Raw genomic sequence first — 24,166 nt, forward strand, 5'->3', positions numbered from 1 at the left:
TCCCAAAATTATTAAATCATTTCCAATTTTATTTATTGTTTTTTTCCAAAAAATAAATAGAATTTAATTGGCATTTAGAATAAATATTCTAATATAATTAATTCCATTTTACTTTTACAAAATTTTTTTTCATAAATTAATATGATTCCGTTGTTATTATCATTTATTCTTATAATAATTTATCGATATTTTATAAATTATTTTAGAATTACCACCAGAAATCATCACAAAGATGCAAGACGTGACGATAGCAAGAGGCGAGAGAGCGACTTTCGAAATAGAATTGACGAAAGGAGATGCTTTGGTTCGATGGTTCAAAGATGGCCAAGAATTACAATTTTCCGAACACGTACAACTGTCGATAGATGGCAAGAGGCAGAGATTGAAAATATATGATACAGAACCAGAAGACGCAGGTGTTTATTCCTGCGAAGTCGGTCAACAAAAATCATCTGCCAAATTGATCGTGGAAGAACCAGGCGTGGACTTCATCACTAGATTACCAGATGTCACACTTGTACCGTTGAATGCAGATGCCGTTTTCCTCATTGAAATATCGCGGGACGTTCCAGTTACATGGATGAGGTAAGAAGAAATATTATAATGACAAATAAAGAAGCAATTTCAATATGTACAAGGTAAAACACGTAAATGTGTAAATGGAATCAATTTGATTATTCCATGAATATTGATAGTTTTTCTTTTATTTATATTAAGTGAAGATAAAATTAGTTTTCTTTTTTTTCTAATAAAATTGTATTATATATTATGTTAATCGATCTAGTATTTTTATATATGAATATTAATTTGTTCATAAAATAAAAATCATTTGGTTAAATATTTTAAAAAATGAATTTTGTAAAATTTGTCGTATAAAAGAAATTTCATTGAGAATTATAAATGATATACATTATTTTATTGAAAAAATAATAATAAATAAATTTGAGATTCGTTTAAATATATTCAGAAAATATTATTTATTGAAATAAAACTAATTAAATATATATGCATATATAAAGAAGATTAAATAAAATATAATAATATTACAGAAAATCAGAAGTAATTAAGGAATCATCGAAATATAGCATCGTCGATGAAGGCACAATAAAGAAACTGATAGTGAAGAAATGTACCACTAAAGATATTTCAGAATACACAGCTGCTGTAACAAATGTGAAAACATCATCGAAATTAAGAGTCGAAGGTAATATCTAGAATTAAATATTTTAAGTTTTTAAATATTCCTTTCTTTGTCAAATGGCACTTTTAATATTTTTAAGTAATTTAATCAATTGAAATAACACTTATCATGATTTCTTTAAAATTTTAGTCATTGAAGTGGCACCAAAGATTAATCCAGACACACCCAAGAAATACAAGGTAAGAAAAGGTGAAGACGTCGAAATAGTGGTGAAATTCAGCTCAACACCGAAACCAAATGACGAATGGACAGTAAATGGCCATGTGGTTACGAAATCGAAACGTGTTGTGCCTTCGATCGATGAAGAATCCGCGATCTTAACTATCAGAAAGATCCAAGAAGAAGATGTTGGTGATTATACTCTGAAACTGGTGAACAATGTTGGAGAGGCTAGCATAGAAATCAACGTCGTCATCGTTCGTGAGTATCCTACGTTTTTTTTTCCTGCTTTCTTCTTCTTTTCTTTTTTTGAAATTAAAATTAAACAATCGTGTTTTTATCGAGAAATTCTGCTTCTATGTTATATTTTTATTTTTATTTTTATATATGTATTTGCAGAGGTACCAAGTGCACCAGGTGCACCAGAACCATTGGAAATAACTGAGAACAGTGTCACGCTTCACTGGAAGAAACCAGACTCAAATGGAAACTCACCTATTGTCGAGTACATTCTGGAGCACCAAGAAAAGACTGAAACTACGTGAGTATAATTAATTAATTAATTATTTTAATTTCCACAAAATATTTATAAATATCAATAAAATAAATCTATGAATTAATTCTACTTAATGAATTTTTTTAAATTATAAATTATTTTTAATAATGATGAACGTAAATGGCAAAGATTACATTCTTTTATGTTGTAATTTAAAGGTGGACCAAAATTGCAGAAACGATAAAAGAAACAACTCACAAAGTAACAAAATTAACTACGAACAAAGAATATACCTTCCGTGTAACAGCTGCAAACGAAGCTGGACCAGGCGAAACATCACCAACTTCTCCATACATAAAAATAACAAAACCATCGGCTGCAGAACCACCAATTATCTTAGAACCTCTGAAGAGTGTTGTCGTTGGCCTTGGGGAAACCGTCAGTTTAACTTGCGTCATTGGTGGAACACCGGCTCCTGAGATTACTTGGTATGAATTTTGAATCGAAAATATGTGTCTGTATTTTTTAAATTTTCTTTCATTTATTTATCATTCTATATTTTTACATTTTAATTTGATTGTGCATCCGTATCAGACAATCTACTCATTATTAAATTATTATTTTGAAATTGAATATCAGTCAAAATTATTTTTCCTCCATAAAGAAGTAAAATTTTAAAATGGCAATCAATAAAATTAATAATTTCAATCAGGTTAAGAAATGGAGAAATTTTCGAAGATATCAATATCACATACGAAAACCGTGTGTCCAAGTACACCATCACGAGGACAACGGAAACTTCATCGGCAAGCTTCACTGTGAAAGCGAAGAACGACATAGGAACAGCGGAGACAACGTGTGAATTGAAGGTGCAAGAGCCGCCTAAGATCATTTACGACGAAACATTGGCAAGCCAAAATCTTCCCGTGAACGGTCAATGGAAGATCGAGATTCAGATGAGCGGATTTCCAAAACCAGAAATAACGTGGTTGAAGAACAACAAGAAGATAGTCGACAAACGTGTGTCTATTGAAACAGTAGAAAATACATCTACCATCTTTATTTCTTCGCTTAGCAGGGAAGATAGCGCCACTTACACGGTGAAGGCTGTGAATGAAGCTGGCAGCTCTTCAGTTGAATTACATCTTAGAGTAATAGGTATTACTGTTATTTAATAGTATTTTATTATATATTATATACTATTGTATTATATTGATTATCAATTAATTCGGTTCATTGATCGTATTATTAAGAAGAAATGGAATGGAATTAATATCTTAATTATAAATTGTTAATTCGTAATTTTCCTACTTTTCTTTCTTTCAAATTATCGTAGATAAGCCTAGCAAGCCTCAAGGACCAGTGGTCTTCAAAAAAATCAGGCAAGATCGTGTCACTATTGAATGGCGGCCACCGGAAGACGATGGTGGAATCGAACTCGAGAAGTACACGATCGAAAAGTACGAACCTGGCAAGACTTGGACGAAAGTGGTCGATATCGATAAAGAAGTAGAAAGTTTCTGCGTGCATAAATTGCAACAGAATGCCGAGTATAAGTTCAGAATCATCGCCAGGAACGCTGTTGGAGCCTCTGAACCACTGGAATCGGAAACGGTCAAGATGAGGACTTCCTTCGGTAAATTAAATTTTTATATTTTTAGTAAAATTTTAAACAATACATGGATCAAATTTTAATACACACATAAATATTATTTTATATTTAATTCGTTCTTTTCCTTGCTTTTTATAATTCTATTAAATTTTTTAAAACAATAAGCAGTGATTGTTTGAAGTTTGTACAAATATTACGAACAATATATTCTTGCAGAACCACCTGGACCACCAAGAGGACCTCTGGAAGTATCAGGAATGACGAAAACATCGTTCACGATAAAATGGCAGGCTCCAGAAAACGATGGTGGAACACCAATAACAGAATACATCATCGAGATTAAAGAAGAATCGAAGAAAGCTTGGCAAAAAGTCGATAAAAATTCTTCGCTTTTGACGAATATTTTCTTAGAAATTAAAATTCAATTGTTTTATTCACATTAAAATATTTTACAGATTGGCAGCACAAAGCACGAAACGACACAATTCGGCGTATCGAATCTAAAGACAGATGTGCCATACAACTTTAGGATAACAGCTAAAAACAGCGTTGGCACTGGACCTCCTTATGTAGCTGAAGAACCAATTGCACCAGGCAGACGAATCAGTAAGTCATGCAGCAGTCAAATTAATCATGTAGAAAACTATAATATTAATTGCCTAAGCTTAATTAATGATATAATTTGTAATTGAAATTTAACCTCTCGAAAATCATTATTAAAATTAGATTCCATACTGTTAGAAATTATTTTATTAATTATTTAATTTTTATATAATATTATTATATTATACTGCTGTTATATTTCTTATCATATTCTTTTTTTTTTATTTGATACATACATTGAATAAAATAAATAATATGATAATTTTTATAATTTAAATATATTCCTATTTTAACTATGTAATGATACAAATAATCGTAATCACTCGAGGGGTTATAATATAAAAATAATACAGTAATTTTGCAAAGCTTCGAAGTACTCTATATCTATTACATGTTTTAATTAGCATTTCTAACAATTTCAAATATAAATCATCCAGCATTTCAATTGCTTATTACTGCTTATTTATTAATTTCGCTATCGCTTAGAAATAACAAAAATGACCGAAAGCACTATGTACGCTCTGCTTGGTATATTTCCGCCGACGAAAATAATTATCAGCAAAAGTAAGTTATTCACAAAACATACTCTCATTATTATTAAACTTATTATTATTAAACATCGTTCGATCTATTTAATAAATAACATTTGATTTGTAGCACCACCATCGAGTCCGCAACATGTGCAAGTAATAAATGTTACCAGCAAGAGCGTGACACTCAGTTGGTCTCCACCAGCCAGCAATGGAGGAACAGAACTCACAGGTAATTAAAATATATAAAATATGTATAATTATTAAATACTCTTCAAGTATTTATTTGAAGATTCACTATTATATATCAAAAGAATAAGGATTTAGAATTGATATATTATTTAATATTGTAATATTAAATTGTATCAATGTTATCGTATTTAAATTAATTAAATTTTTTAATATTTGAGTGATCAAATAATATATAGAATTTGAATTACTAATATTGTTTTTGGATTTTTCTACAATTATAGAAGTTTTGGAGATTTCAAGCCCCATCTTTTAAAATAGAATCACATATTTTTATACATGTTATTTGATTCAGCTCGACATTTTCTAAAAAAAAAAATTAGCCCGTGTATGTCGAAAAATTATTAATGTATTAATTATTAATTTCATTAAATTAATACGAAAGACAAGAAAAATATTGAAATCGAAAAGAATCAAATCACAAGTTCACATGTATTATGTTTATACTGATATCAAGTATGAGAAACAAGGATAGAGTGAAAATATAATACCTGTATCTTCAAAATAGTAAATGCTAATGTATCGATATCGATTACTTTTAAGATATTTATAAAAATTCGAAACGATCGTATAAATATTACTTATCTTTCATTTAATAGCCACAGAATTATATACTTGCAATGCCGTGATTCATTCTTACTAAGAATTAATACTTCTTGAAAAACATCAACTAATAAATATACATACAATCAATGATTAAATAATATTAAAATTGTACGTATAGAATTGCAAAAAAAAATAATACAATGTTCACTTACTTCAATAGGATACATAATCGAAAAGAGGCCATTGATTGGAAAAGGAGCAAGATGGACGAAAGTTGTCACCTTGGACGCTACCACACTTCAATATTGTATAGAGAATTTGAAAGAGAGCGAATTTATCTTCAGAATCTTCGCTGAGAACAACATGGGACTCAGTTTACCTACAAACTCAGAACCAGTTACCTTGATGACACATGCCAGTAAATATTCATTATCCTTTTTGAATAATATTTAATTTTAAATATAAACTATTTAATAAAATTTTTATTTCCTTTTGAATTTTTTAATTTCAATTAAAATTTTTATTTCGTTTCTTTCAAAATTGCTTTTCAAAATCACGTATAAATTTTAATCTAATCCCGTATTCACAGATGTTCCATCACCACCAACTGCACCATTAGAAATCAGGCAGATTGCAGCAAACACGGTCGTTATTTCGTGGGGCAGGCCGGAATCAGATGGCGGTGCGCCATTGGAAAGTTACAAAATTGCTATTAGAGATGCAAAGAAGACCATGTGGATGGAAGTAGGCAGAGTGAATGCAGATACACAGAAATTGAATATCAGGGATCTTCAGGAGAATCACATGTATCTAATCAGGATTTTTGCCAAAAACGAAGTCGGTCTCAGTGATCCTCTAGAGTCTGATGAACCTGTCAAAATCATACCAGCTTCCGGTGAGCTTCCAATATTTTTATTTTACTGATTTTTAAGAATCCACATTTTTAATAAGATTTGGAAAATATTTGAAATTTTTTAGAAACATTGAAAAGGAAATTTTGAATTATTTGAAAAATATTTCCATTTTCAAATTTCATAAATTTCAAAAACAAAAGATGCTCGAAAAATGTTTTAATAATGTTCAAAAATTTATATACCAATGCATACAAATTTTTGCAAATGTTTCAACGTTATATTCTCATTTAATTTTCTAGAATTAGCCGTAGTGGAGCCAATCGCAGAAATGACAGAAAAGGGTGAAACCGCATCAGTCAGTTTCAGCACAGAGAACACGAGTTCTTGGCTACGCGAACACAACATGGATGCCGACATCCATTCGTACGCGAGAGCAAGACTTCTTAGACAAGACGAGTACTTCTTCCGCATTTGGCATTATGCTAAGAAACTTTTCGAATAAGCATTTCTACGATTTAACGGCGTGAAAAACGAAAAACGAAATTCACATTCTTTCTTCGTCTTATCGAGGACCATATAATTTAACGCGTTAGCGAGATAAAGAAAACGAAACAATAATGGACAGATTTTTTTTTATTAATTTAACGCGTTTTTCGAGATATTTCGTTCTTCTCTTCTATTTTTTTTTCAACGAAATTTGAGAGAATCGTATTTCTATAAAAATTATTTTCTTCTTTCACTTTCTTTTTATTGTAGATATTTTCGACGTTTGATCTCTCACGTGAACACCGCATATACGTATAATATACAAAAGATTAATGACACTGTTACATCGTTCCTCTTTTAGAATCACACGTATAGAGACTAGATTTATTTTAAGGATCGATATTGGATGGGTGTAGAATCTAGTCAGCGTAGAATAATGATATTATTATTATTATTATTTTCTTTCTCATCTTTTAACGGACCAAGACTTCCTCACGCATACTTGAAATCAAACACAAACGGAAGAGTTACATTTCTTCCGATTCACGAAATAATCGCCACGATTTAATAACTGTGTGAACTGAAAATTCGTAAGTCAAAAAAAAAAAAAAAATTAAGAAACTTTATCGATAATTTTCATGATATCTAATAAGTAAGCATTTTTAATTAATTAATTTAAATTTCGTTAAATATAATCATTATTTAAAATTAATTAATTTTAAATTAAATTTAATTTTAAATAAATAATATCAATCGATATCGTGAATATAAGGTATAACGTTTCTTCTCTTTTTTTTTTTTTTTTTTTGAATTATTAAAGATGGTAAAATATTAAAATTTTATCTTTCAATCACGCAAATCACGAGCGAACGAATTTTCAGTCGCATCGAATTGTATTTAAATATGTTGTATTTAAAAAAAGAATATCCTGATTTCCTCGAGATATTCCTTTCGGTAAACGAGAAGCTTTATTATCAATCATTCGACGAGAAAATTTTAAACCTCCCCCGAGACTTGATTCGTCGGTGAATGTGATAAACGATCGGAATCGATCGAGTACCATGTGTAAAGAAGCGATTTACAAGAATGATTAAGAATGATTAGTTGAACAACCCTCTCTCCACCAATCCTTTTATTATCCCTTTCGTTATCCCCCTATCCATCACCTTTTTTATTTATATTATGAATACGAACGGAAAAAACGTTCGTATTACTCCTACCCGAGTTTGCGAGGATTATTTTTAGTATTTATTCGTAAATGTATAATATTATGTTTAATTGTTACACGTTACCATTACCGTTATTAATTAATTAATTAATTAAAATTGTTCGTTAATGTGATCGGCATCATTGCTGATGCTCGTGCGACTGGTTATTTGAAGAGACTAGAAAAAACGAGGGAATGCCACGCGTGGTTGGTGTCGCGAGACGTAACAAAATATAGGTGCAAGAACAACAGCAACATTCACCAACTGCGTGTCGCATACTTCGCGTTATATTGTAAAAAATCATTTTTTTTTTTTGCGAATTAAATTATTGCAAACGGTACTTTTGATTTTTTCTTTTGTTCATTATTGTATCCTTCTCCTCTCCTTGTTGTGTATATAAGTAAATTTGTATGTAAATAAATATCTGTACTAATAAAAAGGTAAAAATGTTCTGATAAAAGGAATTTTCTAATATCAGACCAATAAATTTTCTTTTATATTAAATTTTAATTATTTTTATAAATAGCATTCAACAATATTGAATTTGTTTTTATATTGTTGATTTTTATTTCTTTTTAACTGCTAATTAATAATTAAATTTACAAATTTAATAAATTTGTAAATTATTATATTATTATTTTTATAATGAATTATTAGAAATTAGAAATTAGAGTTATAAAATTAAAATAATTTGTATTCAAAATTTATTATATAAATTTATTCGATATTTTATTATGCAGAGTAAGAAGAGCAAATAATGAAAAAAGACAGAGATAAAAATTGTGGCATCAGCGCTATCTAGAGTGCCGTGGATGAAACAAACAAAATAATCAACAGATAGCGCGAATGTTTAATTCCTATTCTATTTTATTTTATTTGTTTTTTTAATTTTTTATTCATTTTTGTGCTTCATTTGTAGTACCTTAAAGATAATCCCATAATTTTTAATACCTGTTCTTCTTCAATTTGTTTTCGTCGTCTATATTCCGAAATCACTCCGAAATCATATGATATTTAAATAAATAATAACCTAAATAAAATAAATAAATAATAACCAATAAATAATCTAAAGAAAATCTTGTATATATCGAGATCTAAAAAGCTAAAAAAAAAAAGAAAAATAAAATTAATGATTAAATTAGACAAATTAATAAATAAGAATAAAAAGTATATAAAAATATTATATAACAACAAATATATTTGAAATATAAAATAAATATTAATCATTACAATTATTTGAATTAATAAACATGCAATAAATTTTTACAAAAATATTTTTACCTTTTTCGCTTCGTGTTATACGTATATCATATATATATATATAAAACATTATAATTAATTACAAGAAATATACAATAAAATTCAAGATTCCCACGTCGTCCATCGTCGTCCATTATTTTTTAACGTCTTAATGAAATTTATTTAACTTTATACTATATTAAAAATTTGAAAATAATACGTAATAAAATTTTGAAGAAGGAAAATAAATGAAAAGCGATACCAATTACCGGGTCTCACCGATGAGGAGATGATTACGCATCGAGACTCGTATAACAAAAAATATAATAAAAATTAATTATTAAAATATATTTACATTACATAAATAAATAAATAAATAAATATATAAATGAGTAAATCTATAAATAAATAAATGAAATTAATAATTAAAAAATAAGTAAGAAATAAAAATATAAATAAATAAAGAATTTAAAAATATAGATGAATAAATCAAATTTATAATTATAAAAATTATAACTAAATAAATGAAAGTATAAGTTAAATAAAAAATAAATTAAGAGAACTAAAAATAAATGAATAAATAAAATTTATAAATAAAGAAATATATAAAAAAAATATATATGAATGAATAAATATATATGTATAAATATGTAATTAAAGAAATAAATAAACTAAAAAATAAATGTTTAAATTAATGAATATGTAAGTAAAACAATAAATATTAATAAAAAATTAAAATAAATAAATATTAAATATATGTATAATTTATAAAAAAATTATATATTATTTATTGAAAATAAATGTTAAAAAAAATTTTTTAAATATTGAAAATTTATTGCTATGTTATAAAAATTTAATTAATGTATTATAATTGCGATCTGTATGTTACGAAGGCTCCGTTAAGAATGACTTACTTTCGCGCAACCTATGTAGTATTTATATCGACGATCGACGCGACTATCAAAAGTCAATGTATTAAAATCGAATTTTTTAATATAATGATTAAGAATTTATCAATTCTTAGATTTTTATTATTAATTAATAAATCTAATGATTTATTACAATGCTATATATAATAATTAATATTGTAATTAATATTTTTATGGAGTAAAATTAAATTTACTGTTTTTTGATTAATTTTGAATTTACATTTCTTGATAAAATATTCTATCTGGTATTTTATGAGAAGAATGGTCATAAAATAATCATAAATATGCAATTATAATAGTCAAAAATTTATAAATTTTTATTATTTTTAGATTTTTAAATTTATGCATATTATAATTATAAAAATATAATGATGATCTTAGATGATGTAAGATAAAATAAAAATTATAAAAAAGAATATGGAAATGAGAATAAAATGCATATATCTTTTTTTAAATTCTTTATAATTTTATAATTTAATTATAAATTATTTCATTAGATCATTTTATTTATAATTAGAAGTTAGAATTAAATATCATAACATTTAAGTATTTCATATTCAAATGTTCGTTTGAATTTTTCAATATACAGCTATGATAAAAGGATAAAATAAACAGAGCAAATAATAGAGTAAAAGATAGAGATAGAATAAAAATTAAGAAATTAGCGCCATCTCTAGAGTGCCGCAAATAAAACAAATAGAATATTCAAAAGATGGCGCTAAAAGTTGATTCTTTATCTTTATCTTTATCTTATTGTTTGCATCTTTTTCTACATTTAATTAATTTGTGACATTTTAAAGATGGCGCTAATTGCTAAATTTTTACTATCTATCTTTGTTTCATTATTTTCTGTCCTTATCTAACTTGCATCGAATGATCACAGACAAGATATTCGAACGAATACATATTTAAGTATGAAATATTTATATTTTTTGTAATTATTAATTTTAATTTCTAATTTAATGAATACTAATAAAATGATTAATCTGTTCATTCATTAAATTTATTAATTTTATTTAAAATCATTCTTATAAATAATAATTATTTAATAATTTTATGTAACTATTTACAAAAAAATACATTTATTAATTTTATTGATTTTAGAATTTAAATAAATAAGAAATAATTTATTTCTATTTATTTCTAATTAATAAATTTTTTTTTCTATTATTTTATTTTCCAAGAAAATAAATATGTAAAATATTGTTTTGTATAGAATTAATAGATTATACAATTAGTTTAAAATTAAATTTAAATTTTATCTTCAAATTTAGCTTTCCACAATGATTTTCCTTTTTTTCTATGAGAAATTTGAATATTTATCAAGAGAGAAATTTATTCGAAAATCAGTAAATTTTTGTATAAAAAAAATAATGAACATGATTAAGATGATTTTCTAATATGCTATCTTTTCATTTTGAAAAAATAATCAATATCTATTACTTGATATATAATTATTAATTATGATAAATGAATTAAGAATTTTTACATATTTATAAGATTTTTTTTATGTTTACGATATAATCATCATTTTGATTTCTAAAATCAAATAAATTTAGATTTTTAATTTTTCGAAATACACTGTTAGATTATAGATGTATTATTACAATAACGTTACATTTTACATATTATTATTACATATTATAATTATTAAGATAATAAAATACATATGAAACATTATTTTTAATGAAAAAACTTTAACTATTTCACAGATTAGTTTTTTATACTCTACATATTATTTGAATATTATTTACTTTTAATTTTTCCGATTGCATAAAATTATTTTATATATGCATAGAATGGAAATTGTGTTATTTTATGATAGATTACCTTCAGATTCAATTATATATAGTGCAACGCTAACAGTAATTATTTTATTATTAGTTCTTCAAGGTTTATCCATAATTAATCAATTTTGTTGATTTATATATTTTAATTTTACATATGCATTTCTATTATTTATTATATTAATTATTTATTGAAAATATATTAATTAAGATAAAATTCTTTTTTATTGATAATTTAAATTAATATATTGAATATTTTTATGCATATATTAATTATTTCCACAAACATGAAAGAACTTGAAAGATGGATTAAATAACTGTATGAACTTTTCACTTTCTATAAATATAAAACAATGAACGTCATATCTTAGGAAGAACTTAATTACACAAAGCCAGGAATAAAATAAATCCATAAGAAAATCCTCTTATCGTTCTTTCATTCCTTCTTCTCGATATCATCCTTTCCAGGGATAGTTCTCATACTTACTTTTAGATTATATTTTCCTCCATGTAGAACGATAATTACACAATCTCTTACAAATCAATTATTTTATTAAGTAACTAATATATCCAATATAATATTCTGTGATATATAGCTAATATATTATAATATATACATATATGAATAGAACAATAGAATATTATATATTATGTATACGGATATTCATTTTTTTTTTTTAATCATCTGATAATGTTATGCATTTTCTGACAAACATCTTTCATAGTTCTTAAATGAACAATTAACGCGTATTCAGCCGAACGATTTTTTCAACAATCGATGATTTTATTGGTCTCTAGCCAGACAGGCCTCCGGTACATGATATTGTGGCAATCTTATTTGAATTGATAATACGCGAGAAAAAAATAATGACACGCCCATAGGTGTGAACGATTCACATGATTGCCAATCGATAATTACCAAAGGTGATGATCTTCATCTGTTACCTTGAATTATATTAATTCAATTTTTTTTATTCCAATTTCATATCAATCAGTATTTTATAATTATAATCTTATTTTTTAATTAGAATATTAGAATAATATTTTAAACAATATTAATTTTTATATAAAAATGTAAATAATATTCTGAATAGTATCGTGATATAGAATAATTATAGAATAATTATAGTAAATATGCATAATGATGTTTTTTTGATTGTTTTCTCGATATGTATTCAAATCATTTTTTTTTTTTTGTAAGTTAAGTATTATATGACAATCTTAATAAATATTTAAGAAATTTATACATATTTTTAATGCTGCACAATGTTATGCATTAAACATTTATCAAACGTATGATGACTTGTAGTTGTTTAAATTTATTATTCTTTATTATTTAATGAAATATTAATGGATAGTTTTTAGTTTTAATGAAATTTTGTAAGTGTATACAACATAATGGAATTTATATTGAGCAATTTTTTGGAAAATCAACACTGAAAATTTCAGTTTATATATATTTTCAATTTTTTAAATATAATTTTGTAATAGTATGATATAAAATAATTTTTTTAATTTCAAATTAAAATTTTGAATTAAAAAGAGTGTTCAGAATTTAATATTAAGTAAAAGAAAAATTACTAGGCAAATTTGTATTTAAAATTTGATTTCACTTTCCATAAAAAAATTATTCACACGTGTAATCTATTATATTCTACATATATATTCATTAAATTTTTTTTTAATTTTAATTATCAAATATTCAATTTCAACACTACTTACAAAATTAATTATCAATTCATTTATTAAACTGAACAAAGTATAATGATTTTTATAAATACAAACTTACTTCAGAATAACTTAATCAGAATCACTTACCGTGTAAGAGCTTGGAAAGTAGGTTAGCCACGTGACCAGAAAGTGATTCAAGATCTCGGAAAGAGGGTGAAAACGAATGGACGAAATTATACCCAAAAGATTGCAAAGATGTTAAATTCTGAATAAAAAAAGAAAGGTCAAGAAATCATTGAAATATAAAATTATTCCAACAATTAACTTTTTTACTTTTCATTTTGTTTCTTATTTCAATCACATTTAACACATTAATGAAACCTGTTGAATATTGTCAATTCCGTTTAAACTTAAGTAACCAAGTTAATCTTACCTCCGTATTAAAGTGATATTGTCATTGAATGAGATACTTTCGTTATTCTGCAGTTGTATTGTAAAAATAAACATGCAATGTAAATGTGTTCGTTCGTCACGCCTCTAAACGTAGAATGAAATCGAGGATAATAAATTACTAGCACGTGAGAGAACTTCACACTTGGGAAGAACGGGTTTATGATGGATATCGTTAAAACCATATCCCTGTTTTATGCGGAACGTGTTTTTATATGGTGATTTAAGAAGAGAAACAATGGCGCATAACTTAAAAGTGTTTAACAATTAACCATCGATATAAATTTTAATTTTACACACGATGATTAATCAAATTAATAGTTAAAATTACAATGGTGTATATTACTCATGGTATATCGAATAAATCTAAATGAATTATTCAATTTTTTTATTTTAATCGTGATGAGTCATAAACAATTGATAATAATCTTTTTTATAATATATTGTTAATGAATGAAATAATTGCGGAGAATCATCAAAATTAAAATCCATGATAAAATGATAATATTCTACGATTTTCAATATTTCTTGAGACTAATGGAATATATTCAATTTTTATTAATTTCTTTTACAAATTTGATCTATTAACAATGAAAAATTTTTTATATGCTGAATTTAAATATAATCACAAAAGTATTATGTAAGAAATAAATGAATAAAATATATCAAGTTTTGCTATATTTAACAAAATACTCAAAAAATAATTTCCAACATTCTTGTTAACTGTATCGTATATATTAATCTTTCTTCGTAGTAAATGAATCAAATTTGACTTATAATCATATGATTTTTTTCTTTTGAGATATATAATTTTGTCCATTAAAATCGTATATCATTTTGTCAGAGAATATACTTACAAAAGTATTTATAAAAATAAGTAAAATAAAGTAAAATAAATTCAACGTATTGGCATATTGGCAATCAGATAAAAATCTAGCCTTGCATCGCAGGTGTGGTCTAGTAGTATAATTTTTACATTGGTTTCACGGTGTTGCCGCGATATGAGTAACGACGACTTTATCAGTCGATTCTCGCTCGTTCACGAATAATAATTCGAAAATTGCACTGCAATTAACATTCAACTCAAATTCCCTGTAAACGCTAAAACATTCTATCTTTCTTCCTTCTTCCCTTTCTCTTTTTTCTTCCATCGTTTTTTAACCTTTACGCATGATATAATTAATTAATTATATTGATACCAATCGAAAAACAGATCATAATTCAAATTGATTAAGCACGCGCGATTGGCAAAAAAACATTTATGAAGATAAAGTAACGAACGGAAAATTAGACTTGGCTAAAAAGTTTTCCAGCAATATAGTAAAGATTTGGAGAAAAGAAGGATATCTCGTGGCGCAATAATATTGCCCTTGTTCTAGATCGTTTCTTTGAACAGTCTATGTTCAACCTCGAGCAAAAGTGGAGGCCAAACACTCCGATAGAAGGGGAAAAATATTGTCTACAATGATGAAACTCGTAGCAATTACTAATAATTGAGACTTATACATGCGAAAACATCAAAAAATTGAACGTATATATGTGTATTTATATATAATAACAGTAATACGAGATAACAAGTTTTATAAACACTGTTCTTCGATTGATTATGAAATTATTAATGTGCCTATTCGTGAATATATTAATACTAATAATTAATAAAGTCGTTTAAGTCGATTTATCATATTATAAGACCGCCTTGTGATTTTAGATATACACATATCCTCCTCCAATTTATTTATCATAAGAATTTAGATATGTAGATCCTCCCACTGAAGAGTGCATCAGGATAATTATTACACATTGAAAACATCGAGGCCGATGATTATGTAAAATAGAAACTACTATTTAGCATAAAAAAAAACAAGTATTTAGATATACAAAATAATCGTTGAGATATACACACAATATTGCAAACATGTTGATAATAATAATTCATAATTCACTAGATTAGATATTCAATTATTTAGGTGTCAATTATGATATTTATAGATCACGTTTTAATTTTTCCTTATATATTTATCTTATATTTATCTTATATTTATTCAAAAAAATGTAAAACAATAAAATATTTATTAAAAATATAATTTATAATATGATACATATATAAGTAATATTTACGTATATTTAATGGAATGTGTACTTTAGAAAATCTAATGATTTAATTTATCCGTACCTTGAAATAAGCGATATGCAAATTAAATATTACAATTTTAATTTGCTGATTTATATACAGTTTTTCAATGCAATTTGAATAATTAAATAATTGAATCCAAGTTGTAATTAATTCTTTTTTCCAAATCGCTACTTTTTTGATGTAGTTTTAATAATTTTAATTTAATTTTATCGTTTAGTTTCATTCAATGAAATCATCGAATCATGGAATTATGCACACAGTAATTCACAAAAACATTCTAATTCGAATTATCACAGTAAATAAAATTATTAACATTGGAACAATAAATTAAGATACATGCATCGAGATTATATAAATTATGCAAATTTATTCTTTTTCACTGAAGAAGGTGAAATTGTTTTCTGAAATTCCGATATATTTTTTAAAATATAATCTTGTAATGATAGATTAAAAATAAAATTTTAAATATATAAATTTTCAGATTTTAATATTACATTACTTTATTTTTAAAAAAAATATAAATGAGATTATATCCAAAGATGAAAAAATATTAAAACTAAAATTAAAATTTTCATTTTAAATAAAATAAATCTATTGCATGATGAAATTAACGATAAATCTTCTATTGATCATTGATCAATGATTGTCATTTTCTTGTTTTTTTTTTCTTTTTTCTTTTTTCACAAGCGTACCTACTTTCGTATCGAAAGATTATGCAAAGATTTCGACAATCATAAGTCTTTGTTTTGTGTAACACGAAAACTTAAGAAATAATTAAGACGTTCAATGATTCATCGAAGTTGGTTGATGGATCACCTCAGACATTCGGCTTTCTATTCATAACGATTTGTGTTAATGAATTTGCAGAGAAAACGTCGGTTCGTAATAATTTAAAGAAGGGAAACGAATTTATCCTTAACTTAAAATTTAACGCTTGAATAAAAAATTGAAATTTTACGGATTTATTAAAATTAATAAATTGAAAATGAAATTGAAAGATTACAAAATTTATAATTTTCAAAATTATTAAGAAATTTTATAGATATTTTGGAAATTTAAAATATGTAAATCCAGAAAAATTGTTAAAAATTTAAAAATTAAGTTTATAGTTTTAAAATTAAAAAATTGAATATTTTTGAAGTTTAAGAATTTGAAAATTCAAAGATTTGAAAATAAAATTCTCGAAAACTTTAGAAAATGTAGAAACGCTATCCTTAGTACGTATAGTCCTTGGAGTATAAACGTAGATATGTAGAACATAAATCAAGGACTTTTTACACTTAGAAAGCCTGCACGATTATTTTTTGTAATTCATAATAACTGTATCGTTAATTATCTCTATTTTTTTAATTACCTTCATTAAAAACCAATAGCATGGAAAGAATATAAGTTAAACTTAAAAAAATTATTATTATACGTATTATATTTTTCAAATATATTTTTTTCCTTTTTCCTGTATTCTTTGATCTTGTAATCTTTTTTTTATTGCATATAAAATTATTAATTTGCATATCAATATTTATATATTTTGAAGATTTCGAAAATAATTATTCGTTTGCATTGATTAATAAAAGCATTTTATAATTTTAACAATATATTTTAACTAAATCAATAAAATTACAACTTACTGAATTTAATTAAGAAATTTCATATTTTATTAGATCTGAGAAGAAACTTGTGTTCCTTGCAACCTTTTACATCCAATTATCGTTTGTAAAATTATCAAATATTTACTAAAATCATTTGAAAATAATATATTTTTTAAATATTAGATTTTTATTTCAAACAATAATGCCAAAAATCTAAAACTAGCTCAAATAGTCATTCAACTCTTTTAGCCAAAAAAAATTAGCGAAGAATTAAAGAAGGAAATGAAAGTGAGATCGAGAAAACGAAAAATAAGAATAACATAATTACATCACCATTGTTGCTTCCGTTGGTACAATTCCCTTTCGTCACTTCTCATTGTGTGTCTTATCGCGCTACGTTCTATAAAAATTATCTCCTTTTCCAGTGCATAAATCTGAACTTTGAAAGCGAAGCCTACCGTTTCTCGATACGCCTTGTGTTGAAGGCACGATCATGCTAATTATCGCGCCACGTGCCTCTTTTCTGTCAATATTATCCGGTATCGAATCATAGACACTATACAAAGTGAAAAACATATAATGATTTTTAAATGGGTAAAATTCGTTCTTTGATTTCAAACTTGACCTCAAGCTTAAACGAAACAATGGGTGGTCTTTTGTACCATTCTCTCGACTCGAGATAAAATCATAAATGTTGAGGATAAAAGTTCGAGACATTGATGAATAATTTAAGAACTAAGAAAGAGAGAAAGGGATGGATTAGAATTTGTTTAATTTGAAAATTGAAAAATTTATAATTTTAGGCTACTAATATGAAGTAAATTATGGGATTTATACAATTCAATAACTTCTAATTAATAACTAATATCATTGCTGCTGTAGAAAAAATTTTAAAGTAGAAATATGATTGTGTGAATTTGTGTGAATTTTATTTGTGTGAAAGAGTGAATTTGATCTAGAAATAGAAAGGTGAATTTGAAATGAAGTAATTAAGGGCATATTTAAAATGAATTATTACGTTAAACTCATATTTCTTTTACTATTTTTAACGTCACAATCCTATTCAACAGATTGAACAATCTCTTTGAAAGTAACTTATTAATCTAAGTAAATGTTAAAGTACACCGTGTAATTTACATGGATTATGTACCGATATCTATAAAAAAGATGACTTAAGGTACTAAGATCATTTCATTTATACACGTATGTGTATAAACAAGCTATAGATTTTTTGTTAATTTTTATCACACGAGTTGTGCAAAATTGTTTGATTAATTAAAAAACATATTGTACTTATTATCATGCCACATTGTATAATATTTAATCAAAATAAAATAATTTGCATTTTAAATTTCATATATATTTTCCTGTTTGCAATTGCGTCAATTATCATCAATTGATAAACGATCTCAAATGTTAATGATCGTTGAAACGTTCATTGATTCGTCGAAAATTTCCAGAGATTTCGATCAAGAACTCAATGTTGTGAATTAAATGCAAATTTATTTATGTTTTCTTTCTATAAATTTCTAATGAATTTTTTTCCACATGTTATGTTTTCTTTGTTTTTCTTGTATAATCCTCGATAATGATATTTGTTTTGTAGTAATTGAAGTAATATATGTATGTAATATATGTTTGTAGTAATATATGAAATTCAACTATGATGTCATATAATCAGTTGTATAATGGATAAGAAAAATATTTGCATATGATTATATTTGATTTAAAATAGCATTTACGTTAATAAATTTAATAAATTTGATTCAAACATATCATATTTTTTTATTTAGTAATATTTTTATTAATTTAATAATATTTTATACAACAACAAAAACTCGATATGAAACGTTTGATCAAAATAAAACGTTTGATTCATTTGGAAAATAAGAGTTCAAGTAACAACTTATCGTAATTATCGAATAAAATGAGTCATCAAATTCTGCCATTTTTAAATTATTTATATATAAAATGCATAAGTTACATAAAACATATGTTATAAACAGAATTTATATGATATCAAGTTGCAATCATTATTTTAAATGACTAATAGTAAAATAGAAAATGTTCACATGATTTTAAAGAATTTTAATCTATGATCGTTCGATATTAAGTTAATTATTATAAATTATTATAAAATAATTCTACTTTATAAAAGATTGAAAAATAACCTTTTCTCTCGTTTAATCTTCTGTCTAATTGACTGACAGTTTGATTGACAAAAGTAATCAATATCAGATCATTTTTTATTATTCACGTTAAAGTTTCTATAATAAATCGATGAATGAGAAATTAAAATCACATCTTGTTATATTTGTCGAACGATTATCTAACACTGAAAAATACAAATTAAAAATAATCGCTATATAAGAATTAAATATTTGTTTTGTTAGAAAGAATAAAAAATTATAGCCAACCATTTGAAGAATGAAATCTCTAAAAGTTCTTCATCCAGAAAAAAAAAGGATTACATATTTTTGTTATACCTCTTTTATATCCTATAATTTTCGTATACAAAGTTTATCTGCTGTCTAATGTCTATATATTACACATATTTCATAATATTTATGAATTCGACATTGTCTGTTTCGACTGATAATCGTAGGATCCTCTGTTGTCGTGTCATTTATCGGAGAGTGAATCGTGCTTAGAGGAACGTTAACGTAATAATGATCGTGATTTTGGGAGCTTTATTAGCTTTCGGTGTCATAGTGACTTATATTGGACCATACTGCAAAAAATTTTGCACACAACATGGTAAGCATCCTTTCTTTTTATACATAAGAATCTCTAGAAAGAAAATGAGATACAAATCGAATCGAAAGTGATATTATTAAAGTGATATCAATGTTGTAACTCATTTATTATTTTTAATTGATTAATTTATAATCGTGTATAATTAGATAGAAATAAATCAACGGACAGCGAATCAACTTTGGCGCGCTTCATATTTAAAGAGGAAACTTTGAATAGAAATGCATCTGATAATGAGAACAAACATTTTATCGATTCGAACGAAGATAAGAGGTCGAAACGATCGATTGTGCAAGAGAGAGAACAGGAACAACAAATCTTAAAAATAATATTACCTCACAATCAAAACAGGTAATACCGTAAGTACTTATTCAATCATTAAGCAATCATTAGATTTTGTTAACAAGTCTATAAATCTTCATTAGTGAATTAATTTGACATTAAACATGTACAAGAAAATTTTATATATATATTTTCAAAAAAAATAATAAAACTATTTATTTTGCAACTAAATTAAGATTATCAAAAAAATATAAAAAGAATAATCATAGAATTGGAATATTATATTAAACCTTAGTTGTTAATTAGAAACGAAATAATAGGATTCAATTACTTACTTTAATTAGAATATATATTTATTATAACGTTCAAAGCATATTTTAAAATACTTTATAATAATAAAATTTAATTATTCTCGACCAATAATTGATGAAAATAATTCTTCTTTTATATAATGCTATCATATTATCATATTATTATGTTATCGATAGATTATTCTCATATATAACATACGAAACATTCAAAAGCATAAATTATTATATAAAATGTTTGAAATGAAGGCTATATTATATAAAACAATATATATAAAAACTAATTATAGATACACCCATCTTGAGATAATTTATCATTCAAAGTAATTATTCTTAAAATTGTGTAAACAAAAAACATATCTTAAAAAAATATTCACAGAATTGTCGATTCAGTCATTATCAAAAGTGTAATTATTTCGTGATTATTAAATTAATCATGAGCATTATTGATTATAACTTTGATTATTTCTCTTATTTATCTTATTAATACAATTATTACTGATTATTTAATTATTTAATAATCATACGATTTCACATTAATCATAATCTTCAATCAATCATTAACTCTGATTCATCGTAACAAGCGTACAAACACGAAATAAGTGTGACTAAGAGTTAAATTACACGTTATATTGTTTATATCATCTTTGTACGTATTATAAAACAGATAAGACAAAATCTTAACTAGAATTATTAAATTGTATCAAATAGACTATTATTATTATTTTTTCCAATTTGCTTTTGGCAAAATTAATATTAATTTCTATTCAAACATTGAAATAAAACATTGAATATATCTAATTATTTTCATAACAATTATTCATAATTGTTAAGCAAAATTATACAAATTTGTTAAATTAAAAAAAAAAAATCTTCAAATATAACAACAAGAAATTTGTATTGCTTAATCTGACAAAATGTTACAGGAAGTGGTATTGGTCACCTAAATTGAAAAACCAATTAAACATTGCTGGTTCTTGCTCGAAGAGATATCAAATCCATGAGAATCCTAAATCGAATAGCTTTTCTGCCTCTCCCAACGACAAATCTTCACAACATTCTCCCAATCAAGACAATTCGATCGGTGAAAATTCCAGGAAATCTGTTGTCGTAGAAAAATTGAAGAATTTCAAGAACACGCTGATTTGTTCGAGGTTTATAATTTATAATTTATAAGCCAAAGATTCTAATAAATTTCTGAAATCTAATCCAATATTTTCGAGCAATATATTATTAACCAATCTTAATTAAATTTTAATATGAACAGTTAATTTTTTTGCTAATCTTTATAAGATTCATTGCTTCGATAACAATTTTTAATAAAAATTAATTTCGTAACATCGAAACAATTCTTTCTTTATATTTAAAATAATATTATGGAAAAATATATAGTAATTTAAAAAAAAAATAAGTAAATATACATTGACATATTAATTATTTAAGAAAATCGAAAATCTTAATCTTTATCATTATTCATTATTTTCAATTCGTATTATCTACCATCTTACGCACATTGCAAAAATTTCCAGATCAGAGAAAGACGGGCAAAACATTACTACGAGGGCTGGAAATCAACTCTCTCCACTCGCCTATTCGACGATGCTGAGGAAGACACGACTTGTCGACGCGTCCACGTCGACAAGAATAAACGCGAATGGTTCGAAAAATCGTAACGAAGAAATCGGGGAAAATTCGAAGCGATCGCCGAAAGCAATCTGCGACATAACGATCAGGGATATAAGGATGGACGAGTCGGAGGTGTTGGATTTCATCGAGTGCAAAGGGATATCGACGTCCGTTGTAACGACCAACGAGACCTCGATTATTTCCATCGGGTTTCACCGTCAACAACCCAGCAACGAAGAGTCTCGTAGGGACACATCCTTCTACGAATGCCTCGGGATGAATTTCTTCAAAAGTTTTCGTCAAAGGTTCGAGGATTCGTCGATTTTTAAATTCGAATCGCGGAGAAGATCGATTCCTCATATTCAAATCTCCGATTACTCGAGGATGCAGAACGATTCGGAGCACGAATCCTCGAATAAAATATTTCCACGAACAAATGTTTCGGATGAATTTGTTGAAAAGTTAAAGGAACGATGATGAAAAAACCAATCGTTGTAAATCATATTCTCCGAAAATGGATTAAAAAAAAAAAATCTCTTTATTGTTTAAACTTTCTAAATTACTAGATTATAGAAATAGTTATTTAATTGATACCAATCAACTGAAAGTTTAAATAACGAGAGGTGTTATTTATACTGATTGACTTTTTGAAATCCTTGAATAATAATAAGGTTACGATATCCTTTTAGAATTTTTAAGAAGACATTTAGTCGATAAAATAATTTATTTTTCATTCTGAGAATCAGAATAAGAATCTCGGTTAAGATTCTTAATTCTGTTTCCAATACTGAGAATTATTTTTTTTTTTTATCTCTATACCTGTAATTATCTTTAAACATGTAATTATTAATTTTTGTATAATCACAGGTTGAGTAGCAGAAATTAACGAAAAGGAAAAGACATACATTGTTATATTTTTTATACATATACGTATACGTAATATATAATTTATACAATAATTTTATTTTCTTAGGAAGATGAGTAATGATAAGTTCTTTTTAATATAGCATTCTATTCATTCAATGATTTCGAAACTTTTTAAAATTGACCATACATGCACATGTTATACGAATATATTGTTTGTATACAATATTGCCGTATAAATCTTATTAGATAATTTTATTTCATAATGATAAAAATAAATAGTGGATGCGTTTAATTATAACATTACATATATTTTTTATAATTAATTATACGTGTGAATATCTTTCTTTCACGTCGTTATATTTTTTATATATAATGTTATTGTATAAATCTTATGAAATAATTTGTTATCCCTTATGTTAATATTCAAGTATCCTTTTCATTTGAAATAATAAAATTAAAAATTTTTTATTTCTTTGTCAAATAATCTTTGAATTCGTTGTTATTTGACATCGATATATATTTTAAATTTAAAATTTTATTACTAAAAAAAATATTATTAAATTCAAAAATCTTGAGTGTTAACATG

The 24,166-nt window shown here is 25.3% G+C and overlaps 2 protein-coding genes across 27 annotated transcripts in view; both read left to right on the forward strand.

The window, feature by feature from the left end:
- Nucleotides 1-7,375, forward strand: part of LOC551259 (titin) — a 206,043-nt gene extending 198,668 nt beyond the window's left edge. For 17 of the 26 annotated variants that reach the window (XM_026441835.1, XM_026441807.1, XM_026441812.1 and 14 more), the window contains 14 exons: nt 207-585; nt 1,050-1,204; nt 1,331-1,621; nt 1,760-1,901; nt 2,075-2,344; nt 2,569-3,014; nt 3,193-3,492; nt 3,685-3,839; nt 3,924-4,074; nt 4,558-4,635; nt 4,729-4,833; nt 5,617-5,814; nt 5,986-6,291; nt 6,550-7,349. In XM_026441835.1, the coding sequence (XP_026297620.1) occupies nt 207-585; nt 1,050-1,204; nt 1,331-1,621; nt 1,760-1,901; nt 2,075-2,344; nt 2,569-3,014; nt 3,193-3,492; nt 3,685-3,839; nt 3,924-4,074; nt 4,558-4,635; nt 4,729-4,833; nt 5,617-5,814; nt 5,986-6,291; nt 6,550-6,752 (3,179 nt within the window). In that variant the 3' untranslated portion in view covers nt 6,753-7,349. Of the gene's footprint in view, nt 1-206; nt 586-1,049; nt 1,205-1,330; nt 1,622-1,759; nt 1,902-2,074; nt 2,345-2,568; nt 3,015-3,192; nt 3,493-3,684; nt 3,840-3,923; nt 4,075-4,557; nt 4,636-4,728; nt 4,834-5,616; nt 5,815-5,985; nt 6,292-6,549 lie in introns of all 26 variants that reach the window. The other 9 variants (XM_026441821.1, XM_026441820.1, XM_026441823.1 and 6 more) reach the window with 2 other exon arrangements.
- A 12,948-nt stretch (nt 7,376-20,323) lies between these two features.
- Nucleotides 20,324-23,467, forward strand: LOC100577510. Its single transcript, XM_003250533.4, has 4 exons — nt 20,324-20,500; nt 20,647-20,848; nt 22,014-22,241; nt 22,617-23,467. Exons 1-4 carry the CDS (start codon nt 20,413-20,415, stop codon nt 23,188-23,190), a joined length of 1,092 nt encoding a protein of 363 aa, XP_003250581.2. The 5' UTR covers nt 20,324-20,412; the 3' UTR covers nt 23,191-23,467.
- The last annotated feature ends 699 nt before the right edge of the window (nt 23,468-24,166 follow it).

Source organism: Apis mellifera, linkage group LG7, assembly GCF_003254395.2.
Source record: "Apis mellifera strain DH4 linkage group LG7, Amel_HAv3.1, whole genome shotgun sequence".
NCBI lineage: Eukaryota > Metazoa > Arthropoda > Insecta > Hymenoptera > Apidae > Apis > Apis mellifera.